General features: G+C 37.6%; 1 protein-coding gene across 1 annotated transcript in view; it reads right to left on the bottom strand.

Annotated features, from left to right (window-relative positions):
- Window positions 1-16,500, bottom strand: part of HELZ (helicase with zinc finger) — a 77,694-nt gene extending 61,194 nt beyond the window's left edge. Inside the window, exons 1-9 of the mRNA XM_009894775.1 lie at window positions 16,273-16,500; window positions 14,425-14,461; window positions 10,903-11,027; window positions 9,159-9,215; window positions 8,300-8,348; window positions 7,792-7,867; window positions 4,377-4,575; window positions 3,156-3,263; window positions 2,536-2,833 (exon numbers count right to left, since the gene is read on the bottom strand). Coding sequence (XP_009893077.1) covers window positions 2,536-2,833; window positions 3,156-3,263; window positions 4,377-4,575; window positions 7,792-7,867; window positions 8,300-8,348; window positions 9,159-9,215; window positions 10,903-11,027; window positions 14,425-14,461; window positions 16,273-16,482 — 1,159 coding nt within the window. The 5' untranslated portion in view covers window positions 16,483-16,500. The remainder of the gene's footprint in view (window positions 1-2,535; window positions 2,834-3,155; window positions 3,264-4,376; window positions 4,576-7,791; window positions 7,868-8,299; window positions 8,349-9,158; window positions 9,216-10,902; window positions 11,028-14,424; window positions 14,462-16,272) is intronic.
- Between the last annotated feature and the right edge of the window lie 4,306 nt (window positions 16,501-20,806).

Below are 20,806 nucleotides of genomic sequence, written 5' to 3' on the forward strand. Positions count from 1 at the left end.
TTCAATGTTGACCTTTCTTTACAGCCTCGATATCTAGACAGGTCCTTGAATTACATGCAAATGTAGAGACCTCGGGCAGCTTTCTCTTTGAAAAGCACTTCCATGAGATCCCAATCCATATGTACCAGAAGTAAAAGAAATAATAGAAACAGACCCACATCCAACATAGGTGTTAAACTGAAAAAGGGGAGATTTAGGTGAGATGTTAGGAAGAAATGTTTCCCTGTGCGGGTGATGAGCCCCTGGGGCAGGTTGCCCCGAGAAGCTGTGGCTGCCCCATCCCTGGAGGTGTTCAAGGCCAGGTTGGACGGGGCTTGGAGCAACCTGGGCTGGGGGGAGATGTCCCTGCCCAGGGCAGGGAGATGGAACGAGATGAGCTTTAAGGTCCCTTCCAACCCAAACCCAAACCTATCATTCTATGATTCTGTGGGAAAGTAACAGGAGATTGGTGAGGAGGATTATAAACATGCTCAAGTGACTTGGCCCTGGGGTGCTGGACAACACATATATCACACTGGTCATTGTTCAGTCTTATATGCTCACAAGAACACCTGCACGTCTGTGATGGACTCAGAGACACCTTAACTAACATGCTTGAGATTCCTGCCCTGCTGTTGAAGACGACCAAAGCACAGTGGAAAGCTACACCTGCTTGAACCCCTGACGTACAGGCGAGAAGAGCAAGCCTGAGCTCTCACACTCACTAACACGGACTCTCGCTCGCTACGCGGTGCGTGCATCCCCTGCTTGTGTGCCTCTGCCCGGGCGTTGTTTCGGAGATTCCCTGACCTGCAAGGTATTGAGAGCAAATTTGCTCTTTGCCTTTCATCCATGGTTTTGTGGTCGTTCCTGCGTCCTGCCTGTGTCAGCTCACACTGATTCTAAGACAGTTATCCCCTTCACTTGCCTGCTTGCACACTTCTTAGATTACCTTAGGAAAAAGCCCAGGATTTTGTACTTACATTTATATGAAAAGCACCTAGCACTCTTTTCATTTGAATTAAATATTGGTAACAACCTCCTTGAAGACTTCAGTATCCCTTTTCACACAGACAAGCAACATGTGTATAGGAAGTACCAGTAACTAATGCCAGAGCGCTATTTTAACTTCATCCATCGCTTTCACATGGACTTGAATTGGCTGTTCCTTGTATCGCTCTGGTTAGTAGCTAGTTTAAGCCAACAAGGGCCAAGGTGATAGATTGGTTTGACAGTAGCTCTGATGTTGCAAATAAGCAATGGCTTGGTTTTCTTGATCTTAAACAGGTTTACAATAAAAGGACACCTGTTCTCCACAAACCCAATGCCTTAGGAAGCCTGTCAGCTGTGATTACCCATATTGTTACAGGGAGATCATATAATAGTTCTTGAAAAGACCACAGTCTTGCTTCTAAGCGTAGTTTCTCATTCACAATGCGATATTCTCTGCTCCAAGAGACATTACAACTCGTACAGCCTTCCTGCTCTTGGCTACAAGTACTTGGGTCATCTGGAAAGATCAGTTCATGATCTTTGGTATTTGATATTTACAGGGTTTTTTTGTTAGTGTTGCAAATGTTAACTTGTTATATGAAAACAAAGGCCAGGAAGAGAAAACTGCTGTTTTCTTAATTTCATCTTTTTTCTTTCTTTTTCCTTTTTCTTCTTCTTCCTGCTTACATCCCAGTGCTACAATTCTGTTTCTTTCGTGTTTGTATCTCTCAAATTTTAATAAAAAATTACCATACTCTATCCCACCCCCTTGCTTGCTGCCAAGTAACACGGTGACCTATATTTAGCTCTCTTATCTTTTACCAGAAATCAAAATGCTTCCTTCTTTTTTGCACTTCTTCGAACATCTTTCAATTTAATGACATCTTTCTGATAATGGAGTTACTTCAGGTTTGAACTGAGAGGCACAGACCAATTTCATAAATGGAACACATCCCTTACAGTAAAACCTAGTTAATTTTTCTTTTTACTTGAACACACACAAAAATATAGTTACATTTTCTTTACACTTTCAAAATTCACGTCAACGGCAATTCATTGAATTACAGGCCTTTACTTTGCCTCTTGCCTTTGACAACCCTAGTCAGATACTGCAAAGGGGAAAAAAGTCAACTTCTCAGATAGTCTGCTTTAATTAATGAATGAATTACCAGGTGTATTCTTACACAGAAACACTTCCTCTCTCTACTGACCTTCTGCTACATTTAACATTTTCATCAATACAAGAATGAGTATAAAAACATAAATATATTTCAACTTCCAGTGCTGCCTTCAGACACATACCAAACTAGAAATTCCCAGCATTCTGACAAGATTTAGGAGCCACGTCCCGACACAGTAATAGTCATACTCCAGTTATCTGCCTTATTTAGACCCTCTGAAGCCTCTGTCCATTATTTATATTCACATATATGATGAACATAACATATAGCAAAAGACTATTGCTAGCTGTTGATAGAGATGCTGTTCTGCTCAGAAATATGAAGAGGAAAGAGATGACATGAAAGATTTCCACTATTCCAAAATAAATTTTTAATACCTTACCTTCAGTTGAAGCAGCATCAATCATTACTCGTTGCATGAGGACTGGTTCTAATCCAAAATCAAACACAACAGTTTGGCGAAAAGTTCCAAAGATTTCTGTGTTAAAGGCTATACTGACTTTGTATATATAATGATCTATTCCATTCTGGACCATCTTTCCTCCTATCCATTCCTGACAGTTTTCTGGAACTTCTTGTGATACCTGGGTAGTGCTGTCTCCAGCAGATATTGCAACGATACTAAAATGTGGACGATGGGCATCATAAAGCAATGCCACTCGATACAGCATTCTTGCAGGCTATAAAAAAAATGCAAAGGTTGAAATGACAGTATATTGGAAAACTGAATTATTTCAGGAACATCTTCATTTGCAATCAGGTCATGAGAGCTTATATGAACTCTCAACTTCTCAAAGCAGGTTCAAGTCCCGCCTGCATTCCAGAAATCTGGGCAGCCGCTACATAACCACCAGAGCTGCTGGGAAAAGAGAGAGAGAAGGGATGGTGCTAGGAAGTTTCTCTATTTTAAAAAGAATTATGCAATTGGAATTATCATCACAAAAGGTTATGGGCTGCATTCTAGTTATTATTGACTCACTTTCAAAAGATAAGTAGTCCTACCTTACAAGTGAGAGCAAATGTCCATGTCTGATGAGACTTTTTGGTGGTGACAGTTACCGATAGCTCAGGATTATGTTCTACTCTCACTCCTTCTACACTTTCACTAAGCTAGATTAAAAGGAAAAGAAGATAATGTTAAACTTCTACAGACAGAATCAAAATAAAAACATTCGGGAAAAGGTAGTATTTTTTAACAGAAAAGGTAGCATTTTTTAACAGAAAGGGGAAAGGATGGTTTCCTAAATGTGCGCAGGATGGATGCAAGGCCTCCAATAGGAGTTAATGAAAATATGTGTTAATTCAGAGAGACAAGCAAGCCAAATCTACTAGATCATACCGTGTAAGCAAAGAATTGTCCATTTAAGGACAATGAACCACAGGACTTGATTTTCAAAAGCCAACTTAATTGTAAATGTTTGAAGTAGAACAGGATTTCATTTGGAAAGAAGGATCTGATAAAATGAGGCCCAAAGACTGCATTTCCAGAAGACCCCAGATCTCACTGACACCAGCGAGACTACTAGAGAAACCGGGGAAACTAGAATCAGGCTTTCTCCTCATTAATACATTTTGCATAAAGTCCACTCTTCCCAGCTTTTAATCAATAGATGGACCGAAAACTCCTTAGGGTCAGTGGTAAGTAGAGCTGGTCGAATGCCACAAAAACGTTCTTTGGAGTTCCAAAGAGCTGCTAAGTTTGATCACATCCATACCCCACACTCTTCGGTATTCAAACTTTTTTGAACATGTGGGGGATTGGCTGTTCTTCATACAAGTGCCTGCAGCTGCAGGCAAAGAAAAGGAGCCATGAACAAACAAGAATATTCTCCACTAAGTCATGAAAGCTTCGCCATTTATTGTTCTCCAGCTTACAAAGTTCTGCCATCTAGTCAAGGAACAGGAACAATACCACGAGACTTGGCTGACCCATCCTGCACCGGGAATAGTAAATACACAACATGAACAAGCTGCAATTAATCCATAAGCTCTGATTCACAAACTCTACTGGATTTCTGAAAAGAATAAGTACATTTGCAGAAATCAGCCTACGTCTCTGGTATCTTTGCAAGACGACAAAGGGCAGGATGGAAAGAGACGCAGATTGGTTGGGCAATTTCTTGGTAAGGAGTAATTCGACCAGCTCTGATAGTAAGGGCCAAAAACAGGCTCATCTGTTAGTTTTAAATATGAGCACATAGGGAAGTAGTATATTTTCCTTACCACTTTCTCAGGAGATAACGAATTCATCCATTTCTCAATCAAGGTTTCCATATAACTGCCCGAACATTGTTTGTTTTCCTTCTGCTGTTTTAATCTGATCAAGCGGGAAGCATATCGTTTTTGCCATTCTGTTAGCTCTTCCTGGGAATGTGCTGAAGTACACTGTGCACCGTACCTGCAGATCCCTTGCTCTAAAAATCTACATAAAATAGGAAAAACGATTATGCCTTGAACTTTTCGGTCTCCAATTAAAAAAATAAATTTATCAAAATTTTACTTTTGAAGCCAGAAGGACATTCTTTAAGTCTCTTTTACAGAACTAAAGGCAGTTTGGTCCATGTGAACTAATGTGGAAATATATAAATATATATATATATATGCAGCATTTTGTAAGAGAGGCAGCAGACTCTCTTACTGCAAAGTCCAGAAAAATATATCAGATTTCTTTGAAACATAGGGGGCCACAAGTCTTCTCAAGAAATTTCCAGCTTCAAAGAAGAAAGAATCAAGTGTTTGTACAGCAATTAACACAATGAGATCATGGACCATCCCTGAAATGACTAGGCACTGTATTATTATGCAGCATTTTGTAAGAGAGGCAGCAGACTCTCTTACTGCAAAGTCCAGAAAAATATATCAGATTTCTTTGAAACATAGGGGGCCACAAGTCTTCTCAAGAAATTTCCAGCTTCAAAGAAGAAAGAATCAAGTGTTTGTACAGCAATTAACACAATGAGATCATGGACCATCCCTGAAATGACTAGGCACTGTATTATTATGAATAAAACACTGTCAATCAGGGGCAAAGGGAAGATACAGCAAATTTCCTCCAACAGTTACGTTATTAGCTGATAAATACTCATTCAGCAGTTTTTCCTGGAGCAACAGTGACATCACATGGTCCCTTCTACTAAATACACCTACACAGAAATCATCTCTCCAGGAAAAGGCTTAATCTTCTTCTTTGTAAAGAGTGTATCAGTCTAAAAGGATCTATTTTTGCAGACTTTAAGGATTTGTTAAAGAAATACATCTTTCATTTAATGGCATGTGCTGATGCGTCAAAATTAATGATATTCCAAACGCCTGTATACAATTTAATCATTTGAGTTCTCAGAATTCATTGCAAGTGTGGGCAAATGCCTGTATAACTTGGGAACTATATTTATAATTAAACCTTGTATTAAAATTATAAAACACAAGACAGTAGCATTATTCTTCAAAACTGACGCACTTAAAAAATAGATGACAAAATGAAGAATAAAATGGGGGGGTGTAAGTTCTGAATACTAAGAAAGTATTGGATATACAGAATAAACATCAGGTGATCAGGCTAGTTGGTTTGTTTGCTTTGCATAAGGAGACTATAAAGAGTTAACGTAAGCACCATATTTATTATAAATAAAGCCAGGCAGGCTGATCTCTATCAGGATATTAAGTCTACAGAAACTCTGCAAACATAACTGTACATGAATTTCATGTGGATATCTATGTATATACTTATATTAAGAATCTCTTCCTACAACAAAAGTTACTGTAAAAAAAGAAAGGATGCACCAAAACTAAATTAATACAGCAAGTCAGGACCCCACATTACTGATGAAGACAGCAGAAGGGGATCAGTGGCTGAATAACCTTTCCATAGTAAATGTATTACGTAATGTAAGGTGAATTAGAGAACCAACTTCGAGCTATGTGACAAAAAAAAAATAACACCTGACTAGGACGTGAAAACCTTGCAGCAAAAGTACCTGCATATCTAGGCCACACTTCTATCAGTGGTTATAATTTGATCCAGCATACACTTTTCCTTTAAGAAAAGTTTAAATATTTAAAGGTTTGCATGCCCAACTTGTAAATAAATTAAGCATGATACATATCACCACGTTACTAAAGGCATTCTTGACCTACGTTCCTTGATATATTTTAAACTAAAACATTTTTCTTGGCAGTCAATTTCACTATTTTTATTGTAAATTTTCCAATTCACCATTGCATTAGAATGCTGAAGTACAATTCTGATTTTCATGGCCCAAATAAAATGGAGTGCAAGCATTTAGTCACCTGTTCTTATTAGCTACACAGCAGACTTAAAATCAAGTGGTTTTCCTTTTCATTATTGAACAGGAAAGCATATTACTTTAAAATTTGTCATCATTATGCAATTTTTCCAAGTTCTCAATGTTCATGTTTTTAACAGACACTTTTTTTTCTCATTTTTAGTTTCTTATCTAATACCTCCTGCAATTCCATAGCTTCATTACCTAGAATAAATATGCTGTACTCCTACTGCTTTATGGCACAGAGGGAAAAAAGAAACCACAGCTTCAAAAATTCATATTCAGTACCTGTAACTGCCTCCTCATAAGGAACTAAAATCTTTAGTCTATGGTCAGAACGACACTGTTCCTATGGATTTGCTGAGTAAGGCACATGCTTCTCACTGTAAGGGTTAACAGTGTGCATACAGCTAATTACAGCTTCAGTGGAAAAAATGTTTCAGAGCAATGGTTGGAAACATGGTGTAGATGCTACTCAACAGAAAGTCATCGTAAGACAAAAATTGTAAATATCTGCTTTTTAAAAACTGCTGAATATGCACCAGATATGATAAAAATCAACAAGAGTTGCTAAGATTTAGCATCTCTATAAAATCACGCCAAAAGTAGCCCAAATTCAGCAATTCAGTCACGTCAGTTTAAAAGCCGGTCAGATTCTTGCTTGTGTTTTTAAAACAATTTATTTACATCAGTTACAGATATGGCAGAATCAAGTGCATAATGATGGTTCCTTTCCATATATATTAATACAGTTTTATGTAAGTAATGAAGATTAACAACACAAACTACAGGCAATATTGACTAGCAGACTGAAAAATAGGAGGAGGAGAAACCAATACGAGCCATTGGATCTTCAGCAAGGCAATTCACCTCTGTGCATTTGAGCTTACGCAAAAGGGAAATAATGAGATCCAGAGGGAAATTGTACAAACATTTTTTTATCCGAAGACAAAGCCCATCTATCAACAAAGCCCATTTATCTGAAGGCATGCACCCTATCTGCTGTCAAAGCACACATCACTCTGCTTCAGTTTGCTAACACCGTTGTTTGTGGGAACTTTTCACATCTCAAATTACAGAAATTAGAAAAGGTAGGGGAAAAAGACATATGCTGACTTGTGTCTAGTAAAATGAACCTCAAACCGCTCTCTTATGAAAATGGAGCTAGTGATTCCGTTTTATAAACTGAGGTGCTTCCATATAAACTGACCCTTCCAAAAATCTGTGAACAAATCAAGTCTTGTTCTAACAAGTACCTTCATTTTCCTGACTTCTTAATCATTCTGTCAGCAGCTAAACAAAAGAGGAAACATTACGATCCCTTGGCGAATGTTGGTATAAAGCAATGACTTTACCTTTTACATAGCGTATATTCTTCACTGCTCGTGACTCCCCTGGGTGGAGGGCGGAACTGCCAGCCATCCCGGGACCCTGCAGAGTAGGCAAAACTTAGAGGTTACTTTTCTAATTGCCAAGTATTTCTGAGTCGGAGAGGAACTGTCCAGGGAAGCACACCTCCAAACATCAACCCAAAATGTATTGTACACAAGCAAAATTATACACCACAAATTAATTTTCAATCCTTAACAAATTCATTTAGAACAAAGCCACAAAGGCTGTGAAGGCAAGTTTCAAACAATTTGCAGAACGAAGCAGGCTCTGATACAGCACTTTGACCAATAGAAACTTCTGCCTCCAAATTCAGGCAACGATGAGATAATTCTGCCTCAATCCCCAGGGCTCATCATGATATTCAAGCCTGTTTTCTGCTTTTTGACTACTATGCAATGCTGAGCATTCAGCAAAGCAGGATCCAAATCTTCTCATTACAAAATGAAGCAGCTTTAGAATTGAGTTACATACCTTCTTCTAAATCTTCTACATGATATCCTGATGGTACTTTACCAGCTGCCTGCAACCATATAAAAAAAACCCCACAGTTATAAAGGAACACAAAACAATTCCATCAATAAGAACTGCTTTTGCGGCTTTGCTGTCAAAATGTGTTTTAGAACAACCGATACAAAAATATTAATCAGAAGTCTGAAAAGACTTCCAGTCACAAAGATGAATTTCATATTAACCTAACAACTGGATTGCAGCTGTTGATAAAAGAAATTCTGACAGGAACACTGAGTCCGCTCATCATTAGAAGAAAATTTTACAGATTTTTACAAGACCAAATTCCACCCCGTGATCAGTTTAATGTGGACTGTCGTAAAGTTTTTAAAAGGCCAAAAGTCTAAACTGTACTGAGATGTCTTTCAGCTTTGAATCTACATTAAAGATAAAGCTCAAATCAATGATAAAGAAGAAAAAAAAAAACCAAACCCAAGCAGCAATTCAATGGGCATGACAGATTAACCTCTAATACAAAAAAAGGTGACTGATAGAGCATTTATATGTTAACCAATTTCTTAAGTCATGTTTATTACTTCAGAACCATTTCCAACAGAGAAAAATACAATAAATACTTTCTACTCGCTACTTCAAGAGAGTCAACAACCTATTAGCATCTTTTCTTATTTTCTCATATGTCATGCAAGATTGCGACGAAAGGCTCCTGAATAGGTAGGTGGTAAAGACCAACAGATCAGTGGAAACAATAATGTGTGAACCAGTATGTTCATCGTGAGCCCGGATCTCCAGGACACATGAAAACAAGCCCTTCAGCTGTTTCAGGTACTGCTCATTATTTTCCCAATAATATGCTCATTATTACCTCTGTTTCAGCAAGAAGTGTTTTCAGTCGTGTCAGATCTTTAGTTACCATCCCGTTCTGGGGGGAGAAAGAATATTAATACATCAACCACATAAACCTTCACATGCATTAAACCACAGCAACAAAGCATTTCCCTCTGCACCACCACCAAGGAGAAGGGCAAGAAGGAAAAGTGAGTTTGACTTACAACACACAATTTTAAATGACATACTACATAACACTGAGCAAACATTGCAGTGAAGAAGGGAATTTTTACACAGGCCAAAAACTTCACTAAACTTACAGGACAACAGGTCAGTACAGGACAATGCAGGAGAGCAGCATATGTAGAACAACTTGGGGGAAAAAAAAATTCTTACGAAGTTTAGCTGCCACTCAAGGCAAATATTAATAGCTACAGTACTTATTGATTGCTATCCTCCAGAGCAGTACTCTACGTGCATAGTAGCCCTGGAGACAGTACAGCCCACGGACAAGGATTCAGGAGGTCTATGCTCTATTATCAGCATGGCCTGCTGGGTGACCTTAGGCGAGTCACTTCACCTCTCCGTGACTCAGTTTCCTGTCTGCAAAATGGGGACAGTGACACCGACTGTCTTCGCAGAGCACTCAGTAAGTTACCGATGAAAAGCGCTACACATAAGCCACATGCTATGTTTACCGAAACACTTCAGCTGTGAAGGAATCAATATAATACACTGTCACTGCTGGTGTTGTGATGGATTAATTTCTTTTAAGGATCTACTTTACAGATCACTAATTTCTACAGTTTCATAACTCTCCCTGATCTGATGTAGACTATGGAACTTTTGGAGTTTTCATGAAAAAGCAAAGATTAGCCATGTAACTAAAAATAACTGCATATTCAAGCACATCTGAAGTAAAAATCTTTCAAAATTGAATTTATCTGAAATACATAGCTAAGTGTAACAGGCTCTCCTACAACCATTTCTGTTGTCACTTACATCTTCCTCATGGTCTGACCAGAGCTGCTCTTGTCTGTGCTATGAACGTGTTTCTGGATTTAGCATCACCAGTAGTTCATGGTGACAAACTGCATGCTATTTAATCAAGATTACAGAAATAAAAAGGAGACTATCCTTTGAAGACTTACATATGTCCCTAATTTTCCCTATATGAGTAGTCACATAAGAGTTAGAACAGTTACTTACACAGATGGAGTTAAAAGCATCTTTACAAGTCTTGACAGTTCAAGGGTAAAATAGCAACTCTGAACTCAAACCCTTATTTTTGTCTTGAACTGCAAGGCTTTTTTTTTTTTTTTCCTGACAAGCTTTTCATGCTGTCTTAAAACTTATCATGGGCCAGTTATTTAAAAGTCCTATCAATGATTTTTCTGCTTTAATGGCTAAACTTCCTGAAGTGCATACAAAATTGTGTCAGGTGCAATTTAAAAATAAACTAAGCAAAAGTTTGAGATTTAAATTATTCTATTAAAGCGCACAAGTATGCAAATTATTCTGCATTCCCTGAGGATTCAGAGCCAACAACAAAAAAACCTTTCAAAATCATAACGACTCTGAAACATTGGTAATGCAGCAACCTAGGTATCCTGATTACATATGCGTTCCCATATACTTATCTTTGTAATTTTCATAGAAATCATTTTTGTTGCAACCTGCCAGTCAAACATATGTTCAGAAGTTTGTTATTAAACATGTTTTAAAAAACGGAAATACAAAACTGCTTTTTAAATTATGTAGATTGCAGCAAACCCACTTACCAGTGATTCACCCATCAGTGATTTGGAAAGAACATTAGACACAATTTGCAGCTTCCCTTTAAGATGCATGCAGCAGAGCACTGCACGGAAAGATCCATCTCCCTTGGCCAGCCCCTCTCCCAGCACTGCAACACAAACCAGCAGCTATTAGCTTCAGCATAGTATACATTTAAATAAACTATACACAGTTTCCTTTCACCTTTAACTTGAAAATAACATCTGAAACTTGGGTTGAATCCACGGCTTCTTGGAAAGACAAGTCTTGGATGTAAAGGAAGTATTACTTGCTCTTGTCTAATATTAAATTTAAACTTCTCTCTCACCATCTAAAAAATGCTGTACGTGAACTCAAAAAAGGTTGTAATGTTTACATGCTAAAATAGGCAAAAATTAAATGTGGGAAGGGTAAATTCAAATATCTGACACAGACACAAAGGACCTCCTCTTCACAGAAAGGGTAAAAAGAAAAAAAAAAAGAAAAAAAAAGAAATAGCAACCAACAACCTCTCAGTAACACAAACATGCTCAGGAAGATCCATTCATGCTCACAAAAAGCATGCCCTGTCGTTTCCAAATATAGCTAACCTCCTCATGGTCAATTCCTGCTACTTTAAAAGGGCTTTTATTCACTTACGCTGTAAAGTGCAGGATATAGGAACGATTGTTTGGCTCCAGAAATTTACAGGCTCCATGTAACAGAAAACTTTCCTAATGCTTTCTAGCACTGGATCAGATAGCGAGCCAAACAGACACTTTCATTGACACTTCCAATAGTGAAAGGATTTATTTCACGATATAGACGTGCTTCAGACAAGCAGGAATAACACTTAATCATATATATTACCTGTCCAGAAAACGAAATGCCAGAGTGACTAAAAAGCTAGTAAGCTAAGCATGTGAGTGGAAAAGAAGGCTGGACAGTTGTTTAAAATTATGGAATTATAATATATATTACTCTTATTGCAGGCAACATTTACATCTATGTTTATACTGCACTTCATGCAGATGCAAACAGCTCCTGTTAGTGCTAACACGAATTTTACATTCACCACAACTTCAGGATTACATTTTAGAATAATAAATCAAAACTCACTCAACAGACATTCACACCGTTAACAGAAATTGCATGAAAGACTAAAGAAAATATAGTCCCACAGAACATTTTCATAAAAACGACTAGACATCTCTTCAAAATGAAACGGTAACTAAATCCTGTTTGAAGTGCCTCAAAGATTAGTCTGAATTCACCACTCTGATGATACTGACCACATTTCCAAAAATACAGCTTACTTCCCAAATCAGAAGCAGCAGTGCCAGAAATAGCTCTAACATGTTTGACGTTTTGCTATTTTAACCTCAAAGATTAGATGTCCGATTTTGATATTTCAAATCATTAACTGCACAGTATCACTATGCTAAAACATACAGTTGCACATAAAAAGTTACAACAGACTAACCAGTATCTTTTGGTAAAGATCTGTGGAATAATTTAACAGATTGTAAGTTATCATCATTCCTTGTAACAGTGCAAGCAGCATACCATAAAGAACAGATATCTCTCCAGCTATTCCAAAATGTACTTATCATTCAGGTTAAAATAAAACACTGTCATAGGTATGCAATGCGTCAAGTCTTCTAAAAAGACAGACCAGCCGGTTGAATAAAACTTTGTTAAAAAAAATTGTGAGTATCAAGAAGTGTGAGTATCAGGTGGTCCACACTAAGGCTGTTTCTTCCCAAGGATATTTCAAACGTAAAACTGAAACTAAGACTTTTCAGGATCATAAATGCAGATACTCTAAACTGGCAAATGCTGGGCTACAACTGACAACAGCACATCATAGGGACCACAACCGAATAGTTCATTCATATATTCATAAAAATTCAGGGGGGGTGTGTATACAAATATATATTTGTACATACACACACACCATTTTTATATACATACATAAATATGGCATTAAGAAGTTGAAAAACGTCCTCAGTTTTAGATCTGGAAAAAATATTTGCAGAACATACTGGCATGAATTAAGGAAATGAAGGTTAAACTGGATGGTATTTCTTTGTTACTAATATACATTTGGAAGCTGGTTTCTCTACCTAATTAAAAAAAAAGTAGGGATCAGTGGTCCTATTCCACTCACTTCTATATCCGTCCAGTGAGAGAAGAAAAATAATTAAGATTACAGTTCCTTTGAGATACTGATAACTGACATATATGCCAAGAAAAGGTTCCACAGATGAATGTCACCCATCTACCCCTACGACAAACCCATCAGATCTCATCAATGAGAATACTATTCATTAAACAGCATTCTCCCTCCTACCTCTTTTAACCATCATTCATCTTTCCACATGCGTCTCTCTCGCTTTTACTTGCCACCATGAAAGACAACTGTGAGGTTAGTCGGAATATTACACCCTTGGCATATATCAACAGTTAAAAGATGCAGCTTTAAAAAAAAAAAAAAAATCCAGGCTATTTTAAGAAGGGTATTAATTAAGCAATGTTCAGCCTTTTGAAATTTGTTAAACTTTAATTTTTATACCTACAGAAAGCAAGTTTACTTTTCTTAGTTATACTTTATGGCCTTTCACAAGAAGGCTGCAGAGCCCCACAAATTCCCCAGACTATGACTTGAGTATCAGTGAAGACAAACGCATTAAAAAGACACAAACAAACAAACAAAAAACACTCCCCAAAAAAACCCACAAAACCATAAAGGAACAATTTAAAGATTGTCATTGCTAGCACAGGAACGTTGGAATAGTATATCACACAGTCTGTGTAACAAAACTGTGGTTTGAGGAAATTTCCTTTAAAATTTAAGAGTAGTTAAGGAACTAAAAACAGAAAGGTGGGATCTACCTACTTTTTCTTTCCAAATCTAACTGATAAATTCTGTTTCAACACTTACCAAACTCAGCAAAGAGTTCTCAGTGAGTTTTGAATCACTTGCATTATACATGTATAACAGAACATTAGGAAGGATGGTTAATTCCTTTAAAAATACCCCAACTGTACAAGGCAGTGAAACACGAAAGGCTCAACTTCAATGTGATATATGCACATTTGGAAGTTTTAACAAACAGAAATACATTTAAGTACATCATCTTGATTTTCTCTGAACCAAGTCCCAAAATGCAAACCAAAATATCCACCATGTCCCTAAGAAAAAAGATGGAACAATCAGCTGTCTTTATCTTCACAAGAATCCTAACACCATCAATTCATCCTACATTTGTATACTAAAATATCTATTAGCCAAATAGCACCACTGTGCCAAAGACATGCGTTTGAGTTCTGGTACTTGAATATAAGTTACAAAACAGTGAGATATCTCTCTCAAAAAAAACAAAAAAAAAACCAAAACAGAAAAAGTATTATAAAGCAGATACATAATTTTAACTTGGAAAAAAAACCATCGTTAGCAAACTAACAAATCTGGGCATCAGTTTTAAAAATTCAGACAACTGACTGCAATTTATAACACTATGTAATAAAAAAAGAAATAAGCATACCATGCCTACAGTCTTCATCTGCTTGCCCATACTTTTTCTGAAAGGTAAAACATGAAAAGTTTAAAAATGGCATTATTCCAGTTAGCATAAACAACTACATGCTTGAATTACAAGTTTCTTAAAACTTTTTAAAATCCATTACTTCGTCTTTTCCTTGGTGGAACATGTAAAGAACATCGGTCACACGTCAAATATAATATAATTAATTCTTAGAATGCTGACTTTCTCAAATTCTCAGCAAACAAACATCTTAAAAGAGGAACCTGAATGGGCAAAGGTATATGTTTAATATGTGTTTGTAGGTGGCTCACAACAACTAGGAAAACTACAAAAACTTAACTTTCTTTTCTAGCCACTGTAATTTTTTTTAAACTTGCACTAATATGGTGCTGTTGAAATGTGTAAGGTATGTATTTTATTTTACTCTGTCTTATCAGTGGTGATTTTAAAAATTACCTCGTTTAGTACAACAAGAAGGAGAATTTGGAATTTTTTTTATTTTTTTTTTTTTACTTATAAGTCTTCAAGTATCTATATAATTCAAGTCTTTAATAGGAAGGTTTCGATTACCAGTGTTTTTCCAAAGCCCCTGAAGACTCACTGCAATAATTTCACTATGATGAACATCCAGGTAGGTGCTTCACAGGATTTTCAAAGGCATCCCGGTCAGAAACATATTAAATACTGCTAAGCATCTACCTGCATATTGGCCTATGTAAGTAATTTTGAGAAGCAAAGTCTGTAGCAACACAACTTCCATTTAAAAAAAATAACCTTAGTTATTTCTGAACGTCTTCCCCTGAGGAGCCATAAGATAGGTCACATCTTATTTTAAGAAGTTTCCCAATTCATGTTTTGCGCACTGAACAGTCCAATTCAGCTATCTATTTAAAGAATGCTTAAAAATGCTCTCTAATCAGACGGGCAAGATTTATCTTAAAGCAGCCCAGCATGGTCTTACAACTTGGCCAAACTTTTTCCACTTGGGATGAAACTGTTCATACTCAATACACGGAGATTTGAGGTGGACACGGCCCCTGTAAATCTGTAATAACATTTCCAAAACAGAAAGGTAAGGAAAAATGCAGGTGCATTAAGCAGGCTGTAGCTTTATTCTCAAGCACTGTAATGTCCTTTCCTTTAAGAAAGTGCAGATCTCTGACGCTTTCAAGGACGGACATGAATTTGGCAATGGCATCACCTGTAATTCAGGGTTATGCCTCTTGCCTTGCATTTACAAACCTTTACAAAGACTTCAGTCTTCACATTTCCAGTAAAAATCTGCCAGAGCCTAAAAGTTACATCTTTCACCAGACATGCTCTAGCCTAGCAATGGAAAACTAGTGTATGATCCAGTATTAAAAGACTAATGTTAGGCCTGTGCAAATGGAGCTAAATCAGGTATGAACTGGCTACCTGAATTCTGGCATTTCTTAACTTTGTTTTTTGAGTGTTTAGATTTGCAACCTTAATTTCATGCTGTTTAAAGACAACACAATTTGGTATGTAACTCAGCAAAACTGTACAAACATAATGCCCTAAAACCAGATATTCTGCCTTCCTAGAGTATTTGTTGATTTTTTAATTTTTTTAAAAAAGTATTTTTCCTCATTCTTTTACAGAACTGTGCTTCAAACCCAAACTACTTAGAGGTCCCAATCCTGAAAAATAAACAGATCAGGGAAAACTACAAGACAGAAGCCTCATATATGCTTTAGCAAGCGGGATTCTGTGGCAAACCACCATGCCAATCACAGCAAAACTCTAAATTTTATTTAAATCTTGACAGTACAAGATATTTGATTGCTCTTTCCAGTTCACTAGATACTAGTAAAGAGTCACACTCACAAGTTGTAAAAAAGAAGCAATTCTATACAGAAGAGTCTCGATTTTGATGCGGTCGATTTCTGCCTGGCATGCCTCCGGGAGGTGAGCTGGGGGGTACTGGCTGAGGGAAAGGAGAGCCTCTGTGCAATGCTTCACTGCCACTTCATAATCCTGCTGCTTAAGAGATTCACATGCTTGTTCACATGACTTCTCTGGTCTTCTGTCTGCCATGACTCAGGGACAGAAATCCTAGAGTGGGGGCAGAGGGGATGATAAAATGTTGGTTAGCTGTGTAATGGCAGTGACAACTTGCCAACCAACTTCCAGTCCCACCTCAAGGTGCTGTGTCACATTTACATTTCCTATCCCAAGCTTTCTCGCTGCCTAACCTCTTCCCAGTCTTTCCTCCATCGCTCCCAGCTCTCGCTTTTGAGTCTAATTCAAGAAAGTATTTAAGCCCGTGACTGATTTTAAGAATGTAAGTAGTGGTTTCCAATTTTAAAGCCAGCATGGATTTAAGCCCTTTGCTACATAGAGGCTTTTGGGTCTTCACTGGCAACATGACCTTTGCTTCGGAAGTAATACAAGTCATCCACCAACTGCTCGTTCTCCAAACCCGCAGCCGCTTACTCCAAGAAAGACCTTTCTCTCCAAAGCACTTCTCACCTACTCTCAGGGAAAGGAGCCGCTCTCTCCGGCTGGGCGAAGCGCAATGGGGATGGACGAGGATGTATGAGAAAGAACTGGAGGTCAACAGAAAACCACTTGTCTCTTCCTTCCCTTGGTTTATTTCCATTCATGCCTGAGAAAGCCAAGATACCCCTGCCACACCAACACCTTTGTGCAGAACTTCTTAAATCATTTTAAAGTAAATCTTTTTAGGGGAAAAAAATTTGAAACAGTTGTGATAAAAATCTGTATAGAAGACAGACAACATTATCTGCCAATGAACTCAGACAAATGGTTATCCACGACCTAAACCAACAGCAGAGTCATAGAATGCTTAAGAGTTGGAAGGGACCTTAAAGCTCATCTCATCCCACCCCCCTGCCATGGGCAGGGACACCTTCCACCAGACCAGGCTGCTCAAAGCCCCGTCCAGCCTGGCAAAAAACAAAAAAGCAAAGCATTTCTATAACCTTTATCTACATTCTCCCTTCATTGGCATAATATTTAAATATATGACACACGTCCCTAGACACGATACTTTAAAGCTGACTTCACAAAAATGTGTTCTGATAACTGAAAGAGGAAAAACTGTAAGAGTTCTCATTTTCATTTTTAGCAAGCATTCTCTTATCAATAGTTGTGATTATATATCAATGTTTATGATTGTCTCAAATAACCATGTTTAGACCACTTTAAAAATTCACTGCTAAAAAACTTCCTTTATGCTTTATATTTTTAGGTTTTTAACCAAACTAAGGTAAAGTAACTTCAAGTTAATCTGAAGGTCAAATAAATGCATCTTCCTTATAGGAAAAATAATTCACTGTCCCACTTTCCTCATTAACACATGCCTAAGCCAATATACAGTAGAAATGTAAACAAGACTTTTACTATATTAAACGACATAGTGTTCTATGTGTTGCCTTCCATTCTTAAAATTTCATTTTCAGTATCAATATAGAAACATATAGGAATATTGATTTTTCAAGACAATTCTGATTTAAACTGCCTTCCCTTTTACAATGGTTATAAAGAAATTTCTCATGTACAACAATGTATCTTCCCAAAAAAGAAGGAACACAAGCATGAATATTTTGCAGTCATCCTGATACAAATCTGCGATACATGCCTCTTTCTTAACAATGACCTTGCAAAATATTGCCTCATTCATCCAGATATTTCTTTTTCTGCTAAAAATAAGTCCCCATTTTCAATCAGACTATGAACAAGAAAGTAGGTTTTGCATTTCCATACATATGAGTCAATTCATTCATGAAGTAATTCTACTAACATTAAAGACACTCAGCTGGATCACCTAAGCACATATTTTCAGTTATATAAGTGTTATGTATTCTTATGCTGTTTATGCAAAGATCCTTTCCAGATACAACTAAAAATTACACTGATTTCCGTTTCACTAACATTTTAGGCCACAGTGAATTTTACAAATCTAGGATTTGCTTCTATAGTAATACAACAGTTAATTGATGTTTTTCTCATGTACATTCTGTTTTCCTCCTAAGGGACTGAAAAGAGAGGATTTCATGAACTCTGCTGTACTTTTGATTTCCTCACTTCCTGGCTGACATATAACCAAAATTCCTTTGACCAAAAGTCAGAAGCAGAGCTTCTGTGTGTTTATTCCCGAAGAACTGTTTATACGCAGATCCCATGGAACTGACCTGCCCGGCAGAGCTGACAGGCATTTGAAAGCTACGTTATCCTGCCCTTCTCTCCAGCATGGCACCATCCAACAGAAAAACATTTTTATTTCAGAGCTGTCTTATGTTGGCTGTTTTGATAAATATTGAACTCACATGGCTGAGGAGAAGAAGGGTTTGACAGGCCCAGCTATACTGCAAAGGCCACACAATTTCTTTGGTCAACTTGAAGACCTAGGGAGCACTCCAGAGGACATAAGTGACCCTAAGCAAAAACCTGTGGATTGAGTTAAATGGAGCTAAGAGAAGCCAGGACCAGGCTGTTAGGCTAACTGGGCTAAACTGACTCACACTATCAGTATTTGAGTGTAATTAAAAAACCCACTGAAGTCACAGCGCATGGGACACAGTGATAGATAAGGAGGCGCTGCGGTGTAATTTGTGTTTTAAAAAAATCTAATCCTAACAAAGAAAACCAGTATGTGGACAACATATGGAAAACGATACACTCGGCCTCTCAGATTTCATTTCAATTCCATTCGCAGACACAAACGCGCACGTTTATTGGGTATTTGCACCATCTACTTCAGGCTCCAACCCAGCTGCGCTGAGCTGTTCCTTGGAGGCACTCGACTCTTCCTGCCGACTCCTGAAAAACCCATGCTCCTAGTTTTGGTCCCCTCAGCTGTGCCTAAATTAGCAACTGAGACGTGAATGTGAGTTACAACCATGCTTTCTTAAAATCTAGTCTATTGTAGTACCTGACCTACACGTTTAAAATTATTTCAGAACAGTTAATATTTTAACAGCCAAGGAACGCAGACACTTGTCAAAGGAAATTTATTTTGAGTTCTATAGCGTTTATTTTCAAAAGTTTCAAAGGTAAAACTGGAATTTCTACATTAACTCCAAGAGTAGAAATTATTACAGGTTAGAATTCAAAGCTAAAGCGTCACAAGGTCTGTGCTGTATTTCCGACTCTCTTTGCAAAACTGAGCAAATTACTTATGCCCTTCACTTTTTCTGTCTGTAGAACTGAGATTAAAATACTAAGCATGTAGCAGAACAAATGTCAGGATTATTCATTTTCTCAAAATGGCCTGGAGAACTGCATGCCAGGAGAGTGCTAAATTCAAATCTGAGAAACAATTTATTCTAATAGCAAAGTTTAATACATCTTCAGAATTTTGAAGAAACAGTAAACCAGGCGTATTCCCACTATCTGAAGTCACACATCCAAGATAGGTGGACCTGCGTTAGAAATACAGGTACAACGTCTTATCAACAGAGCCTTTATTATCAGTGGTGAATTGAAAGCACTTCTTAGCTTTGAATCATCTCACAGCAGCACCACTGCCTACAGAAAGGCTCCCAATTTATGCACTTAAGTAAAATATCTAAACACAGTGCCTGTGAATTCCACCTGCTATGACAGTAAGCATCACATTGACTAGAGCACACACAGAAGTTTACACAGCTCTTCCTCACCGGCTAATCCAGAGGTCTAAACCCTGGCTTTTTACTTCGTATTTCCAAAACACTGCAGCAGAAGAAAACTTACTGATCTTAATTTCTTTGAAAGCCAAGTCATGCTCAGTTTAACTTGCACAAAGTATCCTTTAAAAGATCTGGCTAATTCCAACTGCTGTGACTTAAACCTTGCTGGTTTTTTCAATGAACTGTGAGGGTTGTGGGTTTTTTTCTTTTTTATTTCCTACAACCAATGACTTTCAGGCTTAATAACCCTAATGAGTATGTCTCCTCCTTTCCAACGGGGTTTTGTAAACAAACATGAAAAGAGTAACTAAAATCTAATCTCCAAATAAAACTGCACGTTTCCCCTGCAGAACTGCAGAGGGGGCTGGGAAAGGCAGAAGGGACAGTTTGAGGAGGAAAAGCGATAAGCAACATCATCTACACAGTCATTTATTTCCAAGTAAACACTGCGCCTGCTTGGTGCACAGGAGGCTTTTGAAGAATTACTCCACAGTCCAAGTCCAACTTCAAACTAAAAATCAATGTAGGAGGAGAGAACATCGTGAACTAAAATTTTCGTCTTTCACAGCAGTTTAACTCATGACTGTGCACTTTCACGCTTCACCGCTTACCGATGTATTTTGTGGAATCAAAGGGTCCATACATTAAGATAATGATAAGTTAAAGCATGTGACAGTTCCTAAAAAATTTCAAACAGATGCTTTTTCAATTCACTGTAAAGCATCTAG

The sequence above is a fragment of the Charadrius vociferus genome, unplaced genomic scaffold (genome assembly GCF_000708025.1).
Source record: "Charadrius vociferus isolate BGI_N301 unplaced genomic scaffold, ASM70802v2 scaffold321, whole genome shotgun sequence".
NCBI classification, from domain to species: domain Eukaryota; kingdom Metazoa; phylum Chordata; class Aves; order Charadriiformes; family Charadriidae; genus Charadrius; species Charadrius vociferus.